At 36.0% G+C, this 20,228-nt stretch overlaps 2 protein-coding genes across 2 annotated transcripts in view; one reads left to right on the top strand and one right to left on the bottom strand.

Moving 5' to 3' along the window:
• The window catches only part of LOC106869346 (N-alpha-acetyltransferase 35, NatC auxiliary subunit), a 44,370-nt gene extending 25,817 nt beyond the window's left edge, over positions 1-18,553 (bottom strand). Inside the window, exons 1-13 of the mRNA XM_052968433.1 lie at positions 18,316-18,553; positions 14,456-14,593; positions 13,418-13,532; positions 12,177-12,251; positions 10,762-10,929; positions 9,209-9,319; positions 8,552-8,602; positions 8,019-8,102; positions 7,299-7,416; positions 6,670-6,851; positions 5,470-5,529; positions 4,361-4,467; positions 3,088-3,253 (exon numbers count right to left, since the gene is read on the bottom strand). Of these exons, the coding sequence (XP_052824393.1) occupies positions 3,088-3,253; positions 4,361-4,467; positions 5,470-5,529; positions 6,670-6,851; positions 7,299-7,416; positions 8,019-8,102; positions 8,552-8,602; positions 9,209-9,319; positions 10,762-10,929; positions 12,177-12,251; positions 13,418-13,532; positions 14,456-14,593; positions 18,316-18,383 (1,443 nt within the window). The 5' untranslated portion in view covers positions 18,384-18,553. The remainder of the gene's footprint in view (positions 1-3,087; positions 3,254-4,360; positions 4,468-5,469; positions 5,530-6,669; positions 6,852-7,298; positions 7,417-8,018; positions 8,103-8,551; positions 8,603-9,208; positions 9,320-10,761; positions 10,930-12,176; positions 12,252-13,417; positions 13,533-14,455; positions 14,594-18,315) is intronic.
• A 560-nt stretch (positions 18,554-19,113) lies between these two features.
• Positions 19,114-19,833, top strand: LOC106869345 (uncharacterized). The gene has a single exon (XM_014915060.1). The coding sequence runs from the start codon at positions 19,114-19,116 to the stop codon at positions 19,831-19,833; it is 720 nt and encodes a 239-aa protein (XP_014770546.1).
• The last annotated feature ends 395 nt before the right edge of the window (positions 19,834-20,228 follow it).

The raw sequence follows: 20,228 nt of genomic DNA, 5'->3' as shown, positions 1-20,228 counted from the left end.
TTAAATCGACCCCAGTACGCAACTGGTACTTAATTTATCGACACCGAAAGGATGAAAGGCAAAGTCGACCTCAGCAAAATTTAAACTCAGAATGTAAAGACAGACGAAATACTGCTAAGTATTTTGCCCAGCATGCTAACGTTTCTAATTTCTTTACTGCCCACAAGGGGCTACACACAGAGGGAACAAACAAGGACAGACAAAGGGATTAAGTCGATTATATCGACCCCAGTGCGTAACTGGTACTTATTTAATCGACCCTGAAAGGATGAAAGGCAAAGTCGATCTCGGCGGAATTTGAACTCAGAACGTAACGACAGACGAAATACCACTAAGCATCTCGCCTGGCGTGCTAATGTTTCTGCCAGCTCGCTGCCTTTGAAAGACTACATATTAAAACATATACAACATGCATGGGCAACCTGCAGTCCTCGACATGTTGCTGTACGGCCCTCGATGAGTTTCTAGGTTACTAATTTCATACCAAGACAAATAAAATTAGAAGAACTGCAAAAGATTCAGTGTAAAGTGGGCAAGTAATATTTCATGTATATGTGTTTTATCATGCGGCCCTCTCCCACTTGGAAATGGTACGATGCAGCTTCCAGTTGAGAAAAAGTTGCCCCTCCCTGAAGATATATTATGCCCAGATACAACTCATCAATACTTTCTGATAAGTTTATAAAATGATACTCATGATGAGTTGTAAAACAGCAACAAAATTGATTGGCTTAATTCTCATTTGAAGTTGCCAAAAAGGCCTTCATGGGGCCTAATTAAAACCTGGACTGAATAAATACATATAGATTTGATTCTTTATTTTTAATTAATTCTTAACATATGTACTGTAGAAATTAAACTAAATGTCATAATTCTAAATACAGAAAATTAAATTTATTACATTTTATCTTTTTTCTATGGCTTCTACATGCTTCAGCATTTTTCCTACAGCAATGGAAACAAAGCACAAATAAAACAGACCAAACCCAGGGGGAAAGAAAATATTGACATTTTAGAAGGAAAAATAATTTAGGCACAAACATGGCAGTGGGGTTAAGAAGCCTTCTTCCCAACCATGTGGTCTCGGGTTCAGTCCCACTGTGTGGAACTTTGGGCTAATGTTTCTTCATCAACAGCATCTGGTTGCCAAACGCATATCAGGACGTTTGAATGCTGCACTTATGTTATCAAAGCTGTCAACTTGATAAAAAAGAATGCACTGCAAGATCACCTATTTAAGCAATTATGTGAAAATAACGATGAGGAATTTGAATGACTTGTGTTGCATACTGAAGTCAGATGGCTATCCAAGGGTAATTGCCTGCATCGCTTTGTTGCACTTTGGGACACTGTTATCTCTTTTTTTGAGTGAAACAGAACTTGGAGAGAAACTCGATGCAAAGAGTGATATTTTTTACTTGTCTGACATACTTGAAAAGCTAAACGTCCTTAACAAAGAACTTCAAAGAAATAACTCCACTCTGTTTTCTTGCAAAGAGAAAATTAAAACCTTCAACGGAAAACTAAAGTTATTCTTGTTGAATCTTGGAAGATGGGAGTTTGCACAGTTTCCTTCCTTAGCAAGCATATCCACCAAGCTGCTTGATGGTGACTTAACAGTTTATGTTGATCAATTGAAGCAGTTACATAATGATATGGAAATTCGCTTCTCTGTGCTGCAGTGGTTTGTGGATCCCTTTGTTGTTGATTCCTCTGAAGTTGATATTGACATACAAGATAGCTTCATTGAACTTCAAAATAACACAGCAGCTCTAGCAAGGTTCAAGTATGGAGGATACCAGAAGTTGTGGATGAATGAAGAGATCTCTAAAAAGTAGCCATTACCCTGGAAAAACGTTAAGTTGCTTTTACTTGTTTTTCCCACATCTTATTTAGTTGAGTTAGGTTTCAGTCAGGTAATGTGTCTGCTGTCAAAGACTCAAAATCGCCAGCATTAATTATTTTACAGAAGATATCCAAAACATCAGAGCACCATTGTATCTCTGGTGATAGGATACAAACTCATGGCCTTCAGCCAGGAGTTCAACCCCATCACTAGAGATACGCTGAATACTGTTCCACTAATTTAACAACAATTCCAGTGGTGTAGTTAGAATAATGTGAATGTGGTGCTGGTTGTACTAGTGTGATAGTGGCTATATCTGTGTACTGTGTGGTGGCATCAATATAGAAAGAGTCATAGCAATGTAATAGAATTTACCATCACTAGTACTATGCACTTAATAACCCCTGCTCTATTTACCTGGAAACAAAACAGTTAAGGACAGAGACAGTAAATATCTCAGTATCACTGAACTTGTGACTGACAAGTACATTGGGTTAGCTGTAATATCAACATTGAATCTTCTCACATAAGAACAATGGTATCATAAAATAGTTGTTTTTAACTGTAAAAATAGAACTTGCATAAAGGTACAGGAATAAAATTGCTTACTGCACTATTCAAACAGATGACAATGTAAACTGTCCAATGATCATCAGTTCAAAAGCTTACTATAACCATTTGCTGTAGCCTGTTCCTACGTAAGGTACATAACTCAATAAATGCTACACATCCTATTTCTTTTAACCTTTTAGCATTCAGATTACTCTGTCAGACATAATGCTTATTTATTCAAATTGGTTTCGGTTAATCATGCATTATCTCATAACTTCGAAATTACACTGAGGTGATTGTATATTTTTAGAATGATATGGTAGGCATGAGAGACTGAATCTGGCCAGTTTGAAAGAATATGCTGAATATATGGGCTTGATATGGTCGATTTAAATGCTAAAAAAATTAGAATTATTTTTCAGACAATTAACTTCCATCTTCAAAGACGAAGCCGGTTTTTTTTTTAATGTTTTGATGAACCTATCTCTAATTGTTATCAGGTATGTTATACCACCAGACTGCATTCAAACTAAAAACCTTTATTTTTTAAACTAAAGGCAATAAAACCAGCATCTACTAGTTTCAATGCTATCTCAGCCATGCAAGCACAAAAAAAAGAAGTTAATGTAAATCTGTAAAAGAAAAAAGATACCACAGTCTATAAATAAAGTAATTAAAGATTAACGAACCTCTTCTTGAAGTGCAGCAAGTTCTTCTAAAATATGAGTCCACTTTTCTCGTTGCCGAGCCCTGTTGTGTCCAGTTATTTGGAATATTGTACAGACTGGACGCACTGCTTTAGTGAGAAATGCATCAACATACTCCTTTGCCTGGGGATTGTTATACAGTGAGGATCTGAAGAATAAATAACAAACCAGTAAGTAAGTGCTCATAATCTTATTCAAATGTAAACTAGTGTTTACAGAATAGTACATACAGCCTCATTTATTAGTGAACCATTTATCACTGATTCAATGATTCAAGATAACACAGTACACTCAATTGTGAACCATGTTATTACAGTCATCATGAATTGGTCTGTGACAAGAAAGGTTGACAATCAATCAAAGATTCTGTTTGCACCATAAAAAAACACCCCAGTGACTACCCACAATGTTCAACTAGCATGGGTTGGATGATTTGACTGAGGACTGGCAAACCAGATGGCTGCACCAGGCTCCAATCTGATCTGGCAGGGTTTCTACAGCTGGATGCCTTTCCTAATGCCAACCACTCTGAGAGTGTAGTGGGAGCTTTTACATGCCACCAGCATGAGGGCCAGTCAGGTGGTACTGGCAACAGCCATGCACAAATGGTGTTTTTTACGTGCCACCTGCACAGGAGCCAGTCCAGAGGCACTGGCAACAACTTCGCTCGAATGTTTTTTTACATGCCACCAGCACAAGTGCCAGGAAGGCAACACTGGTAACGATCACACTCAAATGGTGCTATTTATGTGCCACCGGCACGGAAGCCAGACAGCTGCTCTAGCAATGATCACGCTCAGATGGTGCTGTTAGTCATCGAATTTGGTTCAATTACGATTTTGATTTCACTTGCCCCAACAGGTCTTCGCAAGCAGAGTTTAGTGTTCAATGAAGGAAAGGTACACATAAATGGGCTGGCTACACCTCTGGCAAAGGCCACGGGTTATGGCCTCACTTGGCTTGCCAGGTCTTCTAACGCACAGTATATTTCCAAAGGTCTCGGTCACTAGTCATTGCCTCGGTGAGGCCTAATGTTCAAAGGTCATGCTTCACCACCTCAGTAAATACAAACTAAAAAAAAAACAAGTGTGGTGTATTTTAAGTGGCCATTTTAAATTTAGTAGTGATAATAAACCAAAAGAAAGTAACTATATGAAAAAATATTTGAAATAAAGTAAATATTTGAAATTTAAGGTTTCCAATTTAAATTTCAGATATTATGGAAATCTACAAGAAAAAAAATGATGTGACTTACTTTGGAAACAGCGCTACAGGAGCGATGAAGTTCCTTATGCTTTCTTTCAAAGTGTCAACAATTGAGTAAATACCAAACAGTTTCTTGTTGAATGGCAAGAACAGCAACTAAAAGAGGGAGACAGAAGAAAGATTTCTTTTTGTGATTCCAAGACATAGTAAGTTTGAGTGTACTGGAATGAAGCTGGTATGCTTTATGAGATGTGCAATGTCAGTATGTGCAACAAAGCACTGGTGTATTGAGAGAGAAGTTGGGCATAGGAGGAATTATATGCAGTGTGCAAGAGAGGAGACTGCAGTGGTTTAGTCATGTGATGCAGATGGATGAGGACAGTTGCATAAAGAAGTGTGGATCACAAAGTGGAGGGAAGTTGTGGAAGAGGGAGACTCAGGAAGACATGGGACGAAGTATTGAAGGCCAATCTCAAACTGCTGAGCTTTATGAAGATTATGACAGAGGAATGAGATAGATCAAGATATGTGGTGCATAGCTGTACCTAAGAAGACCCACCAACCACAACAGAAATGGGATCCTGAAACCAAGGTGCCATATAAAAAGCATTGGTGTGTATGCTGGTGCCACATAAAAAGCACTGGTGATGGTGCCATGTAAAAAGCACCCAGTACATTCTGTAAAGTGGTTGGCATTAGGAAGAGCATCCAAAACAGACAAGGCCCCTGGCCTTGCCAGGCCCTGTGAAGCCATCCAACGGCCACGCGCGAAATGGTGTATTTTACATGCCACCTGCACAGGAGCCAGTCCAGCGGTACTGGCAACGATCTCACTCGAATGTCTTTTCACGTGCCAGGAAGGCGACGTTGGTAATGATCACGCTCAAATGGTGCTATTTACGTGCCACCAGCACGGAAGCCAGACAGCTGGTGCTCTGGCAACGATCATGCTCGGACGGTGCTCTTAGTCCTCCACTGGTACAGGTGCCATCACGATTTTGCATTCGCTTGCTCCAACAGGTCTTTGCAAGCCGAGTTTAATACAAAATAATGGGATGGCCATGACTGATCTGAAGCTAAACAACAACATTTGAAGATGATAATGATAATAATATCACTAACATTTAAAATAAAAGTTGATTCACAACCCATACATACCTGCAGTAAAGATCTAGAAAGAACACATGGACAGGTTTTGCTGAATTCAGTAAATATTTCCTGCAATAGAAAAGTAAATATTCATAAATTTAATTACAAAATTTACTGTATAATAGAGACAGAAAATGTATTCAGTGGTGACTGTAATGTTGAAATAGTCAGGATACTGAACTTTTGACTACAAAATAATCAGATCAATCTTTGCCGTAGAAGTTTAAGTGAAATCTGTATGCAAGGGACATTACTCAATTTGCTTTGCCGAATTGAAGGGTTAACGCAGGAGCGGACAGAGAGTATTAAGGAACCTCGGGCATAACTGTTGACCAGGCCCCTTTGAATGTGTGTTTTAGTAGAGCTAACATGTAGAGTGCGTGCTCCTCGGAGCTCTAGGCCCTCGGGCCGTGCCCGATTGACTGACGGCGCAGTCCGCACCTGGGTTAACGTTAAGAATGGTGGAGTGCATGCAATTTTTAGTTACATTTCTTTTACATTCCAAGTTCATATCCTGCTGAGGGTCAACACTGCCTTTTCTATTTTTAAGACCAATAAAATAAGTACAAGTACAAATTTGATTGAACTGACGATAGTTTTGTGACAAGGTTTTAAAGGAAAACAGTACTGGTTTCGATTTTCGACACAAGGCCAGTAATTTCAGAGTAGTGGGTAAATCAATTACATTAACCCCAATGCTCAACTGGTGCTTATTTTATCGACTCCGAAAGGATGAAAGGCTAAGTCGATCTCGATGACATTTGAATTCAGAACATAATGATGGATGAAACACTACTAAGCATTTTGTCCAGCATTTAATGATTCTGCCAGTTCACCATCTTAAATAAGTTGTATCCAGTTGTAAACTTTTTGTATCAAGAATAGGAAATATCCTTTGCAAGCATAAAAGTGTGGGTGAGAGGTCAAGAACTTTGAAGGACAAAAAAAAAACATATGACCATGTATTGGACAACTGACCCTTATGAACTGTCTTTACATGTTGAAATGGTCTTTCAAATGTTTGTTGTTTCTTTCTCTGGAGATAGATTACAGATGAATGAAGTACATTCAGTTTGGCATTTGTTACTACAAAGAGTTTTTAGCTCGTTTACTCCTAAATTTTCAGGTGTAATAACTAACAAATGAAGAAGCCAAGTAAATTTTAAATTATTCTGAAGCTTTCAAAGTTAATGTGGAATTCTGACTTACCAACATGTTATGTAATGAGGTTATCTCTGTAATGAGAGTGACAGTCTGCAAACGACAAAGTAACTGGTTCTCCATATAATCAAGAGCTTCCTCACGGCTTTTTATCATCGTGTACCTTGGGAATGTAGGTGGAAGCAGTCGCTGATTCACAAGAGGTTCAAAGCCCATAATAGTTGGATAGTCTACAAAAGTGAATTCATTTGCACTAATTACTTTATAAATACAATATAGAAACTCAATAAACAATTACAGGTAAACTGCATGGTACATAAATATGTTTGATTCAATTAGATTACTGGTAAATGGGAGTTGTGATTTCAAACTTAGGGTATAAATATTATACTGCTCCAACAATTCATGTAAATGTACAATGGGAAGCTGAGGGTGGGAAGCAGTACCTACATACACCCACTGTTACTCCACCCTCTACCTTTTTCTCTCATCACTATTCCTCCACTATTTCAACACCCTTCACTCTTTCAGGACTACTCCTACGATTTCCCCACCTATCTTTCCTTACCAATGAACCCTTCCCAACAATCAATCGATGGATGGTGAGGGGGAAAGTTATCACAAATCTATGGGCATGTCCCTTTCTTCAGACTAACAACTACAAAAAAAATACATACCAGTCTTTGTAACTCCACCTTCCTCTGCTTGAATACCAAGCGGCAGTTCTTTTTTCATCTGTGGTACCAGTTCTATCAACTGCGTCAGTAAACGCTGGGCTTGAGAAATACCTTCACACTTTACAGGGTTTAAGAGAAGAAATCAATTAAGAAATTAAAGAAAAATATCAAGAAATTGACTCGAAAATGTTTACAGATCTAAATTAATCTGAAAAGGAGTAAAAAAGCAATGAATAGATGGAAGAAAACCAAACCAAATAATTAGGAATTCATACAAATTTTAACCTAACTTAATATTTTACAGTGTGTGTTTTTAACACTTGTGTGTGTGTATGTATATATATATATATATATATATATATATATATATATATCAAAAGGACATGTTATAACACTCTTCCACATATACACAAACAGCCATACCAACAATTCAACATACCCCCATCATCAGCTGCTACACAGATATCATTATGGTTTCGACACCTGAGCAATACCATTCAATCCGGCAGTGTCAACAGCATTAAAAGAAGTGCTGTTTAGGAACAAACATACCAAAAAAAAAAAAAAAACACACAACTTTCAAACACATTTAAACTGTCTACAACAGTATTCAATCAAATATAGGCAGGATTAAACACTAACTTTAAAATTAAACTACAACAAGAAACACATAGATATATATATACAGAGAGAGAGTAAAAAACAGTAAAATCTACTCACTTTTTCCTTGCTAAATGATATCAATACAGTCAAGAACATCCGGTAAAATTTAAGTCTATTATAAACAGCAACGGACAAACAATGCTGGAAGAAAAGAAATAACAAGTTCTGAGATAGTGTGAAATAAAATATAACTGACGATACTCTTCAACACTCAGGATTACTCATTTTTGCCAGCTGACTGGACTGGAGCAACGTGAAATGAAGTGTTTTGCTCAAGAACAGAGTGTGTCACCCAGTCCAAGAATTGAAACAACAATCTTACAATCATGTAGCCAACACCCTAACCACTAAGCCATGTGCCTCCACATCATCTATGTGTGTATGTCTTTGTGTCTGTCCCCCACCACTGCTTAACAATCAGTGATGGTGTGTTTATGTCCCAGTAACTTAGCAGTTTGGCAAAAGAGACTGATAGAATAAGTACCAAGCTTAAAAAAAAAAAGAACTGGGGTTGATTCACTTGACTAAAAATTCTTCAAGACAGACTGACTGAAACAAGTAAAAGATGAAAGATAAATTAAGTCACTAACCTCTGTTTGTGTGTCAGAATCTCGTTGAGTGCCTGGTTTACTACGGGTGTTCTGTAAAACATCAAAGAATGTCATTAATTATTAAGCATTATTTTGTGGTGATATTTTCTCATCTAATAACATCACAAAAAAGAATATGCTGTCTGATTTGTGTGGTCACTTTAATGTAATCTAGATTGCAGTAAGCATTTGAATCAGTTATCCATTGAAGAATCCTTCAGTTTAGACGAACCGGTGGAGCGTCAGGATCTGTCGGCGGCACAGCAACCTCCGCCGGCTGTCTCTCATTTCTTCTTTTTCTTCTTTGGGGTTGCGGGAGTCAGGGCCTCTATCGGTTTAACCGGAAGGAGACATGTGGTTACCCATTGTATACTCAGATGACTGTAAGTGACATACTGCCACCTGTGACCACAGAGGGAACAAAGTTTTGTAGGTTTTAGAAAATTCATGTGTAAAAGGTGCCATCAGTTGCTGGAAAATTGGTGATGTACTTGTATTTTTTTATCTGAGGACTAAACACTTTTTTTTAAATAAAAGAAGCTGAACGAATTGATCCCTGGAATTTTACTAGTCTTTATTTCATCGATCTTAAATGGGAGAACACTGAAGCAAATTTGTCTATTTCAACAAGCAAATGGAAAGCAACAAAGAAATTACCTTAATGATTCTATTGACCTCTTCTTCTACTTCTTTCATCATACCAATTGCCCGAACGTCTGAAGTTTCAGCAGCCATTTTAAATCCATATGTAACAAGTTGAAAATCTTCCTGTGATTTTAAATGGACAAAATACTGAGATTATACTACCAGGCATTCTAAAAATATTTAAAGAAATGTTTACTATATAAAATCAAAATTCATTTAGTACTGTTAATAGTAAATAATAGTGAACAGGGAGTGAACTCTTCTTATGTAAGAGAAAGTAGAGTTATGTACCTTATTCAGAGAGCAATATGGAATACACAGAGCTAAGTGAGGAGGGTATTCGGCTCACGATTGTAAGGTCGTGAGTTCGTTTCCAGCTGGCACGTTGTGTCCTTGAGAAAAACATTTTATTTCACGCTGCTCCAGTTTACTCAGCTGGTAAAAATTAAGTTGTACCTGTAATTCAAAGGGCCAGCTTTGTCACATTGTGTGCCATGCTGAATCTCCCAAAGAACTGTGAAGGGTACAAATGTCTGTGCAGTACTCAGCCACTTGCAAGTTAATTTCATAAGCAAGTTGTTCCGTTGATCGGGTCAGCTGGAACACTCATTGTCGTAATCGACGGAGTGCCAGTAAAGTAAGTAAAGGAGTACTATACAGCACTGGTTTTCGTCACTGGGTTCCCAAATCATGCTGGAACACTGCCTTCGACATTGATCCAAACATTTATTTCAATCCGATATTTAAACAGTATTTATCGAAACATTAGATCCCGTTTTTGACATAGACGAAGGCAACTCAATACACCAATTTATACAAATATATATAAACATACAAACACGTGTCAGGCTTCTGCATAGTTTCAGCCCACTAAGTTCCACTCACAAAGTACTGGTTGATACAAGGGTAAACAACCATTGACTAGGATCAAACTCAGACTGTGTTATTGTGAAGTGTACTCCATAACCACATGGCTATGCCTACACCTTGTTTACATTTTAATAAATAACCTTCTGCTATTATGCTTGGCATTCTCAGAAGGAGGTAAGTTGATTAAATAAGATAATAAGTCTACGTAATTATTCATTTTATCTATAGTCTAGCACCTTAACATCACCCATTATGCAATTTCTAATACTTAATTACTTTTATATAAAAGGTATCGCTAATTGATATTGTAAGAAAATGGTTTGATATGTATGTCAAACAAATATCAAAATTAATTATTGCAATAGCTTTCTTTTTAATTAAAATAAGTAGAATTAATTGAATAAGTGAATAAAAGCAGTTCAAAGCAGTTCATTAGATACAGTGTAAATAAATCAAGACCTTTATAGAATTAATAAGCTATGAAGTATTTAAAAAAATAGATATGTTACACTAAGGCAACAATCCTCCAACGAATGGGTCTGTTTGGATAACTGAGTTAACATGATTATAATTTTTAGATCATTAGACTCATTTCTAAAAATGGAATACATTTTCACATGTAAATCATTAAAAAATGCTTAATCTCTGAAGATGAAGTTTATAATTTGAAAAAAATTACAATCTTAAATTCTTACCTCTTCAAATGCCCCAGCTCTGTTGACTCTGTCGCGAATTATATCAACAGTTTTCAGAATACAAATACAGAATGCTTTCAAATATCTGTCCTCAATAATGTAGGGGTTGTGCAGATAAAGGTTAGTAAATACTGTCTGAGCAAGAGAATGTCCCTCTAACCATGTAACCTAAAAAGAGATGAAACAATAGCAGAAGTTAACTAATCATTGTTAACATGTACTCATCACCGAGCATAAAGCCACCTCCCTCAGTACTACACCCCAAAGTTGAGAAGGATCTTGTCTTGCACACACACACAACTGTGTAGTTAAAAAGTTTGTTTTCCAATCACATGGTTTTATGGTTTTGAGGTTAGTATCACTGTATGACACCTTGGGGCAAGTGCCTTCTATTATAGCCCCAGGTTGATCAAACCCTGTGAGTTAATTTGGTACATGGAAACTGAAAGAAACCCAGAGAGAGAGAGAGAGTGTGTGTGTGTCCGTCCGTCCACACCTTGACATCACATGGTAGTTGGAAACAAGTGAGTGTTGGCCACAGGAAGAGCTTATTTACCACACTGAGTAATATTTCCCACAGCCAGATATACAATCCACAGAAGACTGGAAATGAACAGTATCATATAATGATGATGCTCGTTTACAATTATCACATGATGTCAAGACAAGGGTATAGAAAAAAATATATATATATATCACACACACACAGTGAAACATGTACGTTGCACAAAGTTGTAAGGTGATGCAAAAGCACTCAGTTATGAATGCATTGCATCTTATAGCAGAAACAACTGTAAGCTATTAAAGTCCATTACATAACTTCTTGTTCGCTTGTCATTTATATAATTTATTACACTCTGTACCTGACAAATGCTTTCTCTGAAGCATAACTATATTGAGTTTTAACACCAGGTTCTTAGCATCACTATACCTAAGCAAAATACATATATATATATATATATATCATCATCATCGTCGTTTAACGTCCGCTTTCCATGTTAGCATGGGTTGAACGATTTGACTGAGGACCGGTGAAACCAGATGGCTACACCAGGCTCCAATCCGATCTGGCAGAGTTTCTACAGTTGGATGCCCTTCCTAATACCAACCACTCCGAGACAGTAGTGAGTGCTTTTACATGCCACCGGCACGAAGGCCAGTCATGTGGTACTGGCAACAGCCATGCTCAAAATGGTGTATTTTATATGCCACCTGCACAGGAGCCAGTTCGACGGCACTGGCAACGCTCTCGTGTGTGTGTGTGTATGCAATCACCATCTGCATCTTCTGACATTCCAAAACAGATTGGTTGCAACATTCCTCGAATGCCACACTCACACTACATACCTATTTACCAAACATTGTTCACAAACTTATGTATAGATCATTGAAAATAATGTCACTAAAATACTTACTAGACAGGCCAAAGTAGCATCCATGATACCAATTAATTTTGGAAACTTGAGATCTTTTATTGACACAGTACTAGCCTGAAAAATAAGAAGAAAAAATGCAATCAGTAGTTATAACTTCTATTTTATGAATTATATATGTAATTTTTTTATACTGTTATTTCTTAACATTGGTGGTGATATTGTTACATAATACTATTATTCCTAGTGCAGGATATCAGCATTAGTGTTGCATAATGCTGTTCTTTAAGCTGCTATTTTTACATAGCTTTTTTATTAAACTCATAAGAAATATTCTTCATATTTTTATTCTTTCATGGCCATATATCTAAAAGAATTTTGATTAATTTTGAAAATGCTCAAGAATTTAGAAGAATTTATTGAAATAATCAACTTCAATATTAAATTGATGTTTAGAATATAACTGATAAAAAAATTCTTACATAGAATTATAATACATTATTTGAATTGAAATATGAACACCTTATAACAGTAAGATTTGTATCATAGAACCAGGAACGGTCTCAGGTAAATTGGTTATCAAAAGGATGATGATTATAGCGAATAAATTCCCGATACATGATTACAATACTAATTCAAAGGTTATCAGTTCAAACTCTGCTTACGGCATTTTACTGACCTTAAGTTTTTCATTATCTTTTTTTTTTTACGTTTTGGAATGTTCTCATAACTTTGACTATTAACTATTAGCAATAAATTCTGAGGCAGAGTTAAGTCACTAGGTAGTTGACCACTGACCACAAAGTCAAAGTTTCATATCCCATCACTTCCACTGCACTATACCTCGGATCAAAGTACTTTAAGCCCTTTAGCATTCAGCTTACTCAATCATTTAAACAGCTTATTTATTACATTGTTTTGAATTAATCATGCATCGTCTTGTAACTTCAAGATTTCAATGACGTGATTGCTTATTTTTAGAATGATATTGTAGCCTAGGTGTAAGAGGCAGGATCTGGTCAGTTTGAAAATAAGACAAGTAGAATATTTGGTTAGGAATGTCCAGTTTAAATGCTGAAGGGTTGAACTCAGAAATCCAAGCACAAATCTTGGTCGTTGTGTTTTATGACCAAGAAACATAACTCTATTTGAATTAACCTGCCTGCTCTTCCTAAGAATAGAATTCATTCCAACTCCACAACAAGGAACAATGGGGAGAGCATCCATTGCTCTAACCCTAAGCAATTATTCAACTGAGCAAAAATCATTAGTGAATCATTTACCTTTATAGATTGCTCAAAATTTAACACTTTTCTCTTGGTTTGATTACAAAGCATACCAGCATCCATTTTGGGGTCCATCATTTCAATTGCTGACATTGCTTCAAAGAGGGTAAATCTGTAAAAAAAGAAAAGCTTCTAATAATAATAATAATAATAATAATAATAATAATAATGGTTTCAAATTTTGGCACAAAGCCAGTAATTATAAAGGAAAGTGTAAGCCAATCACATCGATCCCAGAGTTCAACTGGTGTTTATTTTATCGGCCCCTAAAGTACAAAGGCCAAAATAAACCTCGGCAGAATTTGAACCCAAAATGTAAATAGAGATGAAATACTGCTAAGCATTTTGTCTAGTGTGCTGACAACTCTGCCAGCTCAGTACCATAATAATAATAATAAAAATATCAATCCTTTCTAAGATAGGTACAAGGCCTAAAATTTTGTGAGATGCTAAGTCAATTAAATGGACCCCAGTACTTGACTGGTACTGATTTCGCTGACCCTGAAAAGATGAATGGCAAAGTCAACGTTGGCAGAATTTGAACTCAGAACACAAAACCAGAAGAAATGTCTCTCAGTATTTCGTCAAGCATAATAATGATTCTGCAATCTTGCTCTCTTAATATAACAATAATGATGATTCCAAGTTTTTGGCCACAAGGCCAGCAATTTCAGGGAAAGGGGTAAGTCGATTACATCAACCCCAGTGCTCAACTGTTACTCATTTTATTGACCTCCAAAAGGATGAGAGGCAAAGTTGTCCATGGCAGAATTTGAACTCAGAATGTGAAGACAAACAAAATTCCACTAAACATATATTTATGACAGGCTTCTTTCTGTTTCCATCAACCATGTCCACTCCCAAGTCTTAGAGGTCTGCTCAGAGCTAAAATAAAAAGCATTTTCCGAAAGTGTTGCACAGTAGGACTGAACCTGAAATCACATATTTGGGAAGCAAAGTTTTTAACTACATAACCATCTCACACAATCACACACAAACACACATGCTCACAAATATATATATAAATATACTCACGAAGAATCTCTAAGTAATTCGCCAAGATGTAGCTCAGAACATGCTTGGGAAAATTCATCTGTAATATCAACCCACTGGTAGACAAGTCTTGTAGGTTGTTGGATTTGTTCAGAAACCTCTGGTACCATCTCATTTTCACTGAAAATATTTATTTTAAATTATATATATAAAAAAAATTTACTGAAATTTTTTTAAATCAAATTATAGCTAGTTCTTTAGTATCAGGCTGTTAATTTCCTCGAGAAAATGCATTCTATTTTATTCTATAAACTTTTCTCAGGTGAAAATTTTCAATTGATCAATTCACAACTGAATCTAAATCTTTTAAAAGTGTAAAAATCGTTTATCAATTTTTATCAATTTTAAATGTCAGATTTCATGGGGGGACGGGGTAACTAAATTCCAATTTAGGTTCAAAATTTGATTCTCATTTAAAAAATATTACTTCTTTCAGTCAAGCTTTCCCCCATAGATCCTGGCTTTAAAAAATGTTTTATCAATTTACAATTTCAAAATAAAATAACTAAAAAAAAAAACAAGAAAAAAAGTTAGCAAATCAAAATTTACATAGGTTGTTTGTTGATAATTTAATTTCTATAAAAGACAATGCTTCATCATCATCATCCTTTTAACATCTACTTTTCCATGCTGGCATCATGGGTCAGACAGAATTTGTTGAAGTGGATTTTCTACAGCCAGATGCCCTTCCTGTCACCAACCTTTACCTGTTTCTAAGTAAGGTAATATTTCTCCATGACCAGATATGTTTTCACAGAAGATTGGAAATGAAGGACACCACTTGCATGAATGGTGATACTCATTTACAATTATCAAAGCAAGGAGACAATAACACACATGCATTCATACATATATACACGATGGACTTCTTTCAGCCACTGCCCACCAAATCCACTCACATGGCCATAGTTGGCCAGAAGCTATTGTACAAGACATTTGCCCAAGATACGAGTGGAACTGCACCTGGAACCATGTGGTTGGGGAACAAACCATCCACCATACAGTCACTTCTGCATATCAGTATGTTGAAAATGTAGTTTTAATTTAATTATTAATAAAGTGTTCAATGTGTCATTCAACAGCAGTTCATTTTTATACAGATTCAGAAAAGTTAGAACTCTTTTGAAGAAGTGTCTTTATATCATCCTCATCATTTAACATCCTACCCATGCCAGCATAGGTTGGCTACTTTGACAAAGCTGCATTGCATGTCAGCTTTGTTATGGTTTCTATGGCTAGATACCCTTCCTAATGCCAAACATTTTACAGATGCACTGGATGTATTTTTCATGCCACAAGCATGTGTGTGTGTGTGTGTGTGTGTGTGTGTGTGTAGTCTTACTATTTGAGGCAGTTATAGTTCTTAATCTTTATTAGAAATTTAAATATATAGAGATTAAGCATAAGATAAAATATATTGCATCATTATATTTAGAAAATATGTATTATCTAAGTTATCATATGCTCATATGCAGTATAGCTTATATGTGTGAAATGAACTATATTTATATGTATATGTACATATATCATCATCATCATATTTAACATGTTTTTCCATGCTGACAAGGGCTGGCAATGTTCATATGTATTTTTATAACATAACTCCTTTCAATATTCTCCAAATTAGAGTTAATTTACTAAAACGGTAATTATAATTGATTTTCAGAATGCTGATATGTTTATTATAGATCTTCTCTAACTGCAATCTAAATCTCTATTATTTTATACAGATATATTGGCTAGCCTCACCATATAATGTTAGTTCATTCATAATATCATCTATGCCATAAGATATTTAAACAAATCCAACAGTTCTATAAACCCTAGATGTTTTATCAATTTGGCTGTATCCAATTTGTCTTCGATGCACTGCAGAGGTAATGCTAATGCAACAATCATTCAGCATCATAGAAATTTTATACAGAATGTTAAACCATTTCTCTTTGAGAAAGACTGTAGCTGATACTGGGGGTGAAAACAACAGAGCAAAATGTCAAAAATGCAGAACCAACAGCACCATATTCAGAGCTTCTTCGAAACTATTTCAGAAAGGCATTATCAAATCAAAGTTAGATTTCAATGTCCCTTTTAAAAAGGGTGTCAAATAAAATTCCAGTCAAAATAAAATTACACTTATTTTATCGTTTGATTTCAACACATGGAAAGACTAACGACGTAAACTAGAGTTTGATGGGTAATAAAAATCATATATGGAAAATAAACGGTAGTAGCCAAAATGTACTAAAATGGGACTGTAGACTTAATTCAGATGCTAAATAAACCCAATAAAAACCATTAAAAAATTCTATTGCAACCAAAAACTTTTGTATTCTATTCATTTGAGTCTTATCCTTCAAATATTCTGTTGAATTAGAAAACTAAGCTTTTAACTAATTAACTGTTTCTAACGTAGACATAAAACTAGAAACTTAGGTAAGAGAACAGCCGATTATATCGTCTCCAGTACATGGCTAGTACTTTATCAAGCCCAGAAGGATGAAAGGCAAAGTTGATCTTGGCAGGATTTGAACTCAAAACATAAAAAGCCAGAACTAATGCTACAAAAGCATTTTAATCAACACCGATTTTGCAAATACATTACCCTGAACAGACATCCGTAAGTTGAAATCTGTACAAAAGAAATGCTATATGATTTATTCTCTACCCTTGTAATCAAGAATCATTCGGAAAGAGGACTGCTTCATTCATATGTAGATCTGTTGAACAAACAATCGTTCAAAGAGACTAAGAACCAAGATCCATATTTATTTTTTCATGTTAATTAAAATTATAAATGTATGATTTGAAAACAAACTATGAAATAATTCCAACAGAATGTTACTAAAAGCCGCTTCAAATCTTCATATATAAATGATATTCAGGGTTGCTTTTGATTTTGAAATATAAATTTAAAATAATTATCTATATATATATATATAAATCATAGTTTTAAAACAGAAAGGAAGATTAGTGTTGCCGCAATATTCAGGCAGAACCAAAGTATTTTCAATGAGTGGTGAAGCAATTTCGAATACCTACGATTATAAGAGATTAGAACTTGTTTGATTTTTAGGCGTTATCTATTCTCGCACGTATTTTAGTCTCTACATCTGAACATTTCGTTTTGCTTAAACTATAAACGTTTATATTATTATGGCTGGCGCAGAAATCTAAACAAAATATGGCCGACCAAAGCCTTGTGAGTGGATTTGATAGACGGAAACTGAAAGAAGCCCGTCGTATATATGTATATATATATATATATATATGTGTTTGTGTGTCTGTGTTTGTCCCCCTAGCGTTGCTTGACAACCGATGCTGGTGTGTTTATGTTCCCCCGTCACTTAGCGGTTCGGCAAAAGAGACCGATAGAATAAGTACTAGGCTTACAAAGAATAAGTCTCGGGGTCGATTTGCTCGACTAAAGGCGGTGCTCCAGCATGGCCGCAATCAAATGACTGAAACAAGTAAAAGAGTAAAAGAGAGTAACTAAAATTCAGCGTTTCTTCCTTAAAACGGTTAAATTATAACGGACCTTGATCTGCAAATATGATTTTTCAAATCTTTCAATATTGAAATACCATTGTTGAATATTGACTGGTAAGGTTTAAAATAAACTCTAAGAAGCAGAACAAACAACAAGGAAAATAAAATTACAACTGTTTGAACCTCGGATACGCATGTTCGCTATAGAACAGGACTCGAATCACACAAGCTATAGAAGATAGAGTTTTGGTTTCCAGATAACAATTCAAACGCAAAAAAGATCTACTTGTATAGATAAAAATGTATTTCATTGCTCCTGGTCAAGACAGAATAGGAAGCAACTAGGATCCACTTACACGATGCCATCCTCTGCTTGGACTGCCATTTTATCAACAGCGTAGTCTGCGTAATACAATTTTTCCATTGGACAAAATAGTTTCGATTTTTCACGTTTAAATTTTCTAGATAAAGATAGAAAATATCGTTTCTCAATAAAAATTATATTTAAAAATGTTAAATTTCAGTCATTTTCAAAATTTCGGACTTATAAAAATCAGCGTTGAACCGAGAACTTCTAACCGGTGATTGCTAAACAAATGTTCCGAATGACAAGGAAGAGCGGGATAAATTGCGCTAGAAAAGAAACTTTAATAATAATAAAAGTTGAATTATTTGAATTATATCTTATGTGGATGACTGTTTGATTTGAAGTGAGGAGCTTGTTTTGTTTTTGTACGAGTGGGCCTTTTGGTTGTTTAATAAAATTATTTACATTCAAAACTATTATGCGTTACACAAAAGCATAAAAAATCCCAAACAATGTAAAATAAACGGTTAAACTAAAGGGTTTGACCCGAGCAGAAAAAAATAAAGAAAAAATAGTGGAATAGGTGTACAACAACATGACCTTTAAACTCTAATGTTTGACCCGAGCAAAAATAAAAATTTTAATAATGTAATAGGTGTACAACAACATGTCCTTTAAACTTCAGTGTTTGCCCAAGGTGCCATGCAGTGGGACTGTACCCGGAACCTTGTGGATGGGAAGAATATCCATTTTGTTTAGGGAAAAAATCGGATCCTGTGAATTGTCCTGTTCCTCTCTCCCCTCTGTTCGCCAGTGTTTTCAACCTCTCGATTTAGCAGCATCCGAGATGCCTACATGTAATATCAGCAAAAGCTCAGATCAGGGGCAGATACTTAAAAGGTATCATCTAATCGTCTGGGATGAATGCACCATGGCTCACAAGGGAACTTTGGAAGCATTAGATAGAGCCCTGAAAGACATCCGAGACTGTCAGGCTCTAATGGGAGGTGTAACACTTCTGTTGTCATGTGATTTCAGGCAAACTCTTCCTGTCATTCCGAAAGGAACTAGAGCAGATGAGGTTCAAGCATGCCTAGAGTCCTCTGCCCCGTGGCATCATGTTACGATCCTCAGTCTTACTACTATCACGAGAGCTCAGCTACACGGTTACCAAATGTCTGCAAAGTTTGCACAGAACATTTTGACACTTAGTGATGGCAAAGTGCCTCTTGATGCTGCAGGAGAAATGGAAGTGTGGCCATTTTCCTCTGTTGTTAATTCTGTAGATGAACTCAAACAGAAAGTCTTTCCCAGCTTCACAGAAAACTACCAAAATCACAATTGGTTGTGTGAAAGAGCAATATTAGCTCCAAAAAACGTCACTGTTAAAAGAATAAATCAACAGCTAATGCATTCTCTTCCCGGCACTCTTCACACTTACAAGTCTGTTGATACAATTCCAGATAAAAATGAAATGGTGAACTATCCTCCTGAATTTCTCAATTCGTTGGAGCTTCCTGGATTACGTCCCCACATATTAGCACTTAAAGTTAGAACTCCTATCTAATGTTTTAATTTGAAACTTTCAGTTGGCAAAGTTCCCCACAAAAATGTATGTCTGTGTGTGTGTATGTGTGTGTGTGTGTGTGTGTGTGTGTGTGTGTGTGTGTGCGTCAATGACCAGAACACTGATTTAATATACATTGCTTTCAACACTCCATAAACCTTAGACAAATTTCTGTTTGCTGCAATTAATATCTTGTGACATTAATTATAAATTTACCTACAAACTGATGATTCATCATCATCATCATCATCATCGTTTAACGTCCGCTTTCCATGCTAGCATGGGTTGGACGACTTGACTGAGGACTGGTGAAACCGGATGGCAACACCAGGCTCCAATCTAAATTTGGCAGAGTTTCTACAGCTGGATGCCCTTCCTAACGCCAACCACTCAGA

Source organism: Octopus bimaculoides, chromosome 6, assembly GCF_001194135.2.
Source record: "Octopus bimaculoides isolate UCB-OBI-ISO-001 chromosome 6, ASM119413v2, whole genome shotgun sequence".
Lineage (NCBI taxonomy): Eukaryota > Metazoa > Mollusca > Cephalopoda > Octopoda > Octopodidae > Octopus > Octopus bimaculoides.
Note: the sequence above shows the minus strand (reverse complement) of the source record. Positions and strands in the feature narration are given on the sequence as shown.

Bases quoted from the DNA above. Each gene is read 5' to 3' on its own strand.
- LOC106869345 (XM_014915060.1), top strand. From the start codon at position 19,114: ATGCCTACATGTAATATCAGCAAAAGCTCAGATCAGGGGCAGATACTT.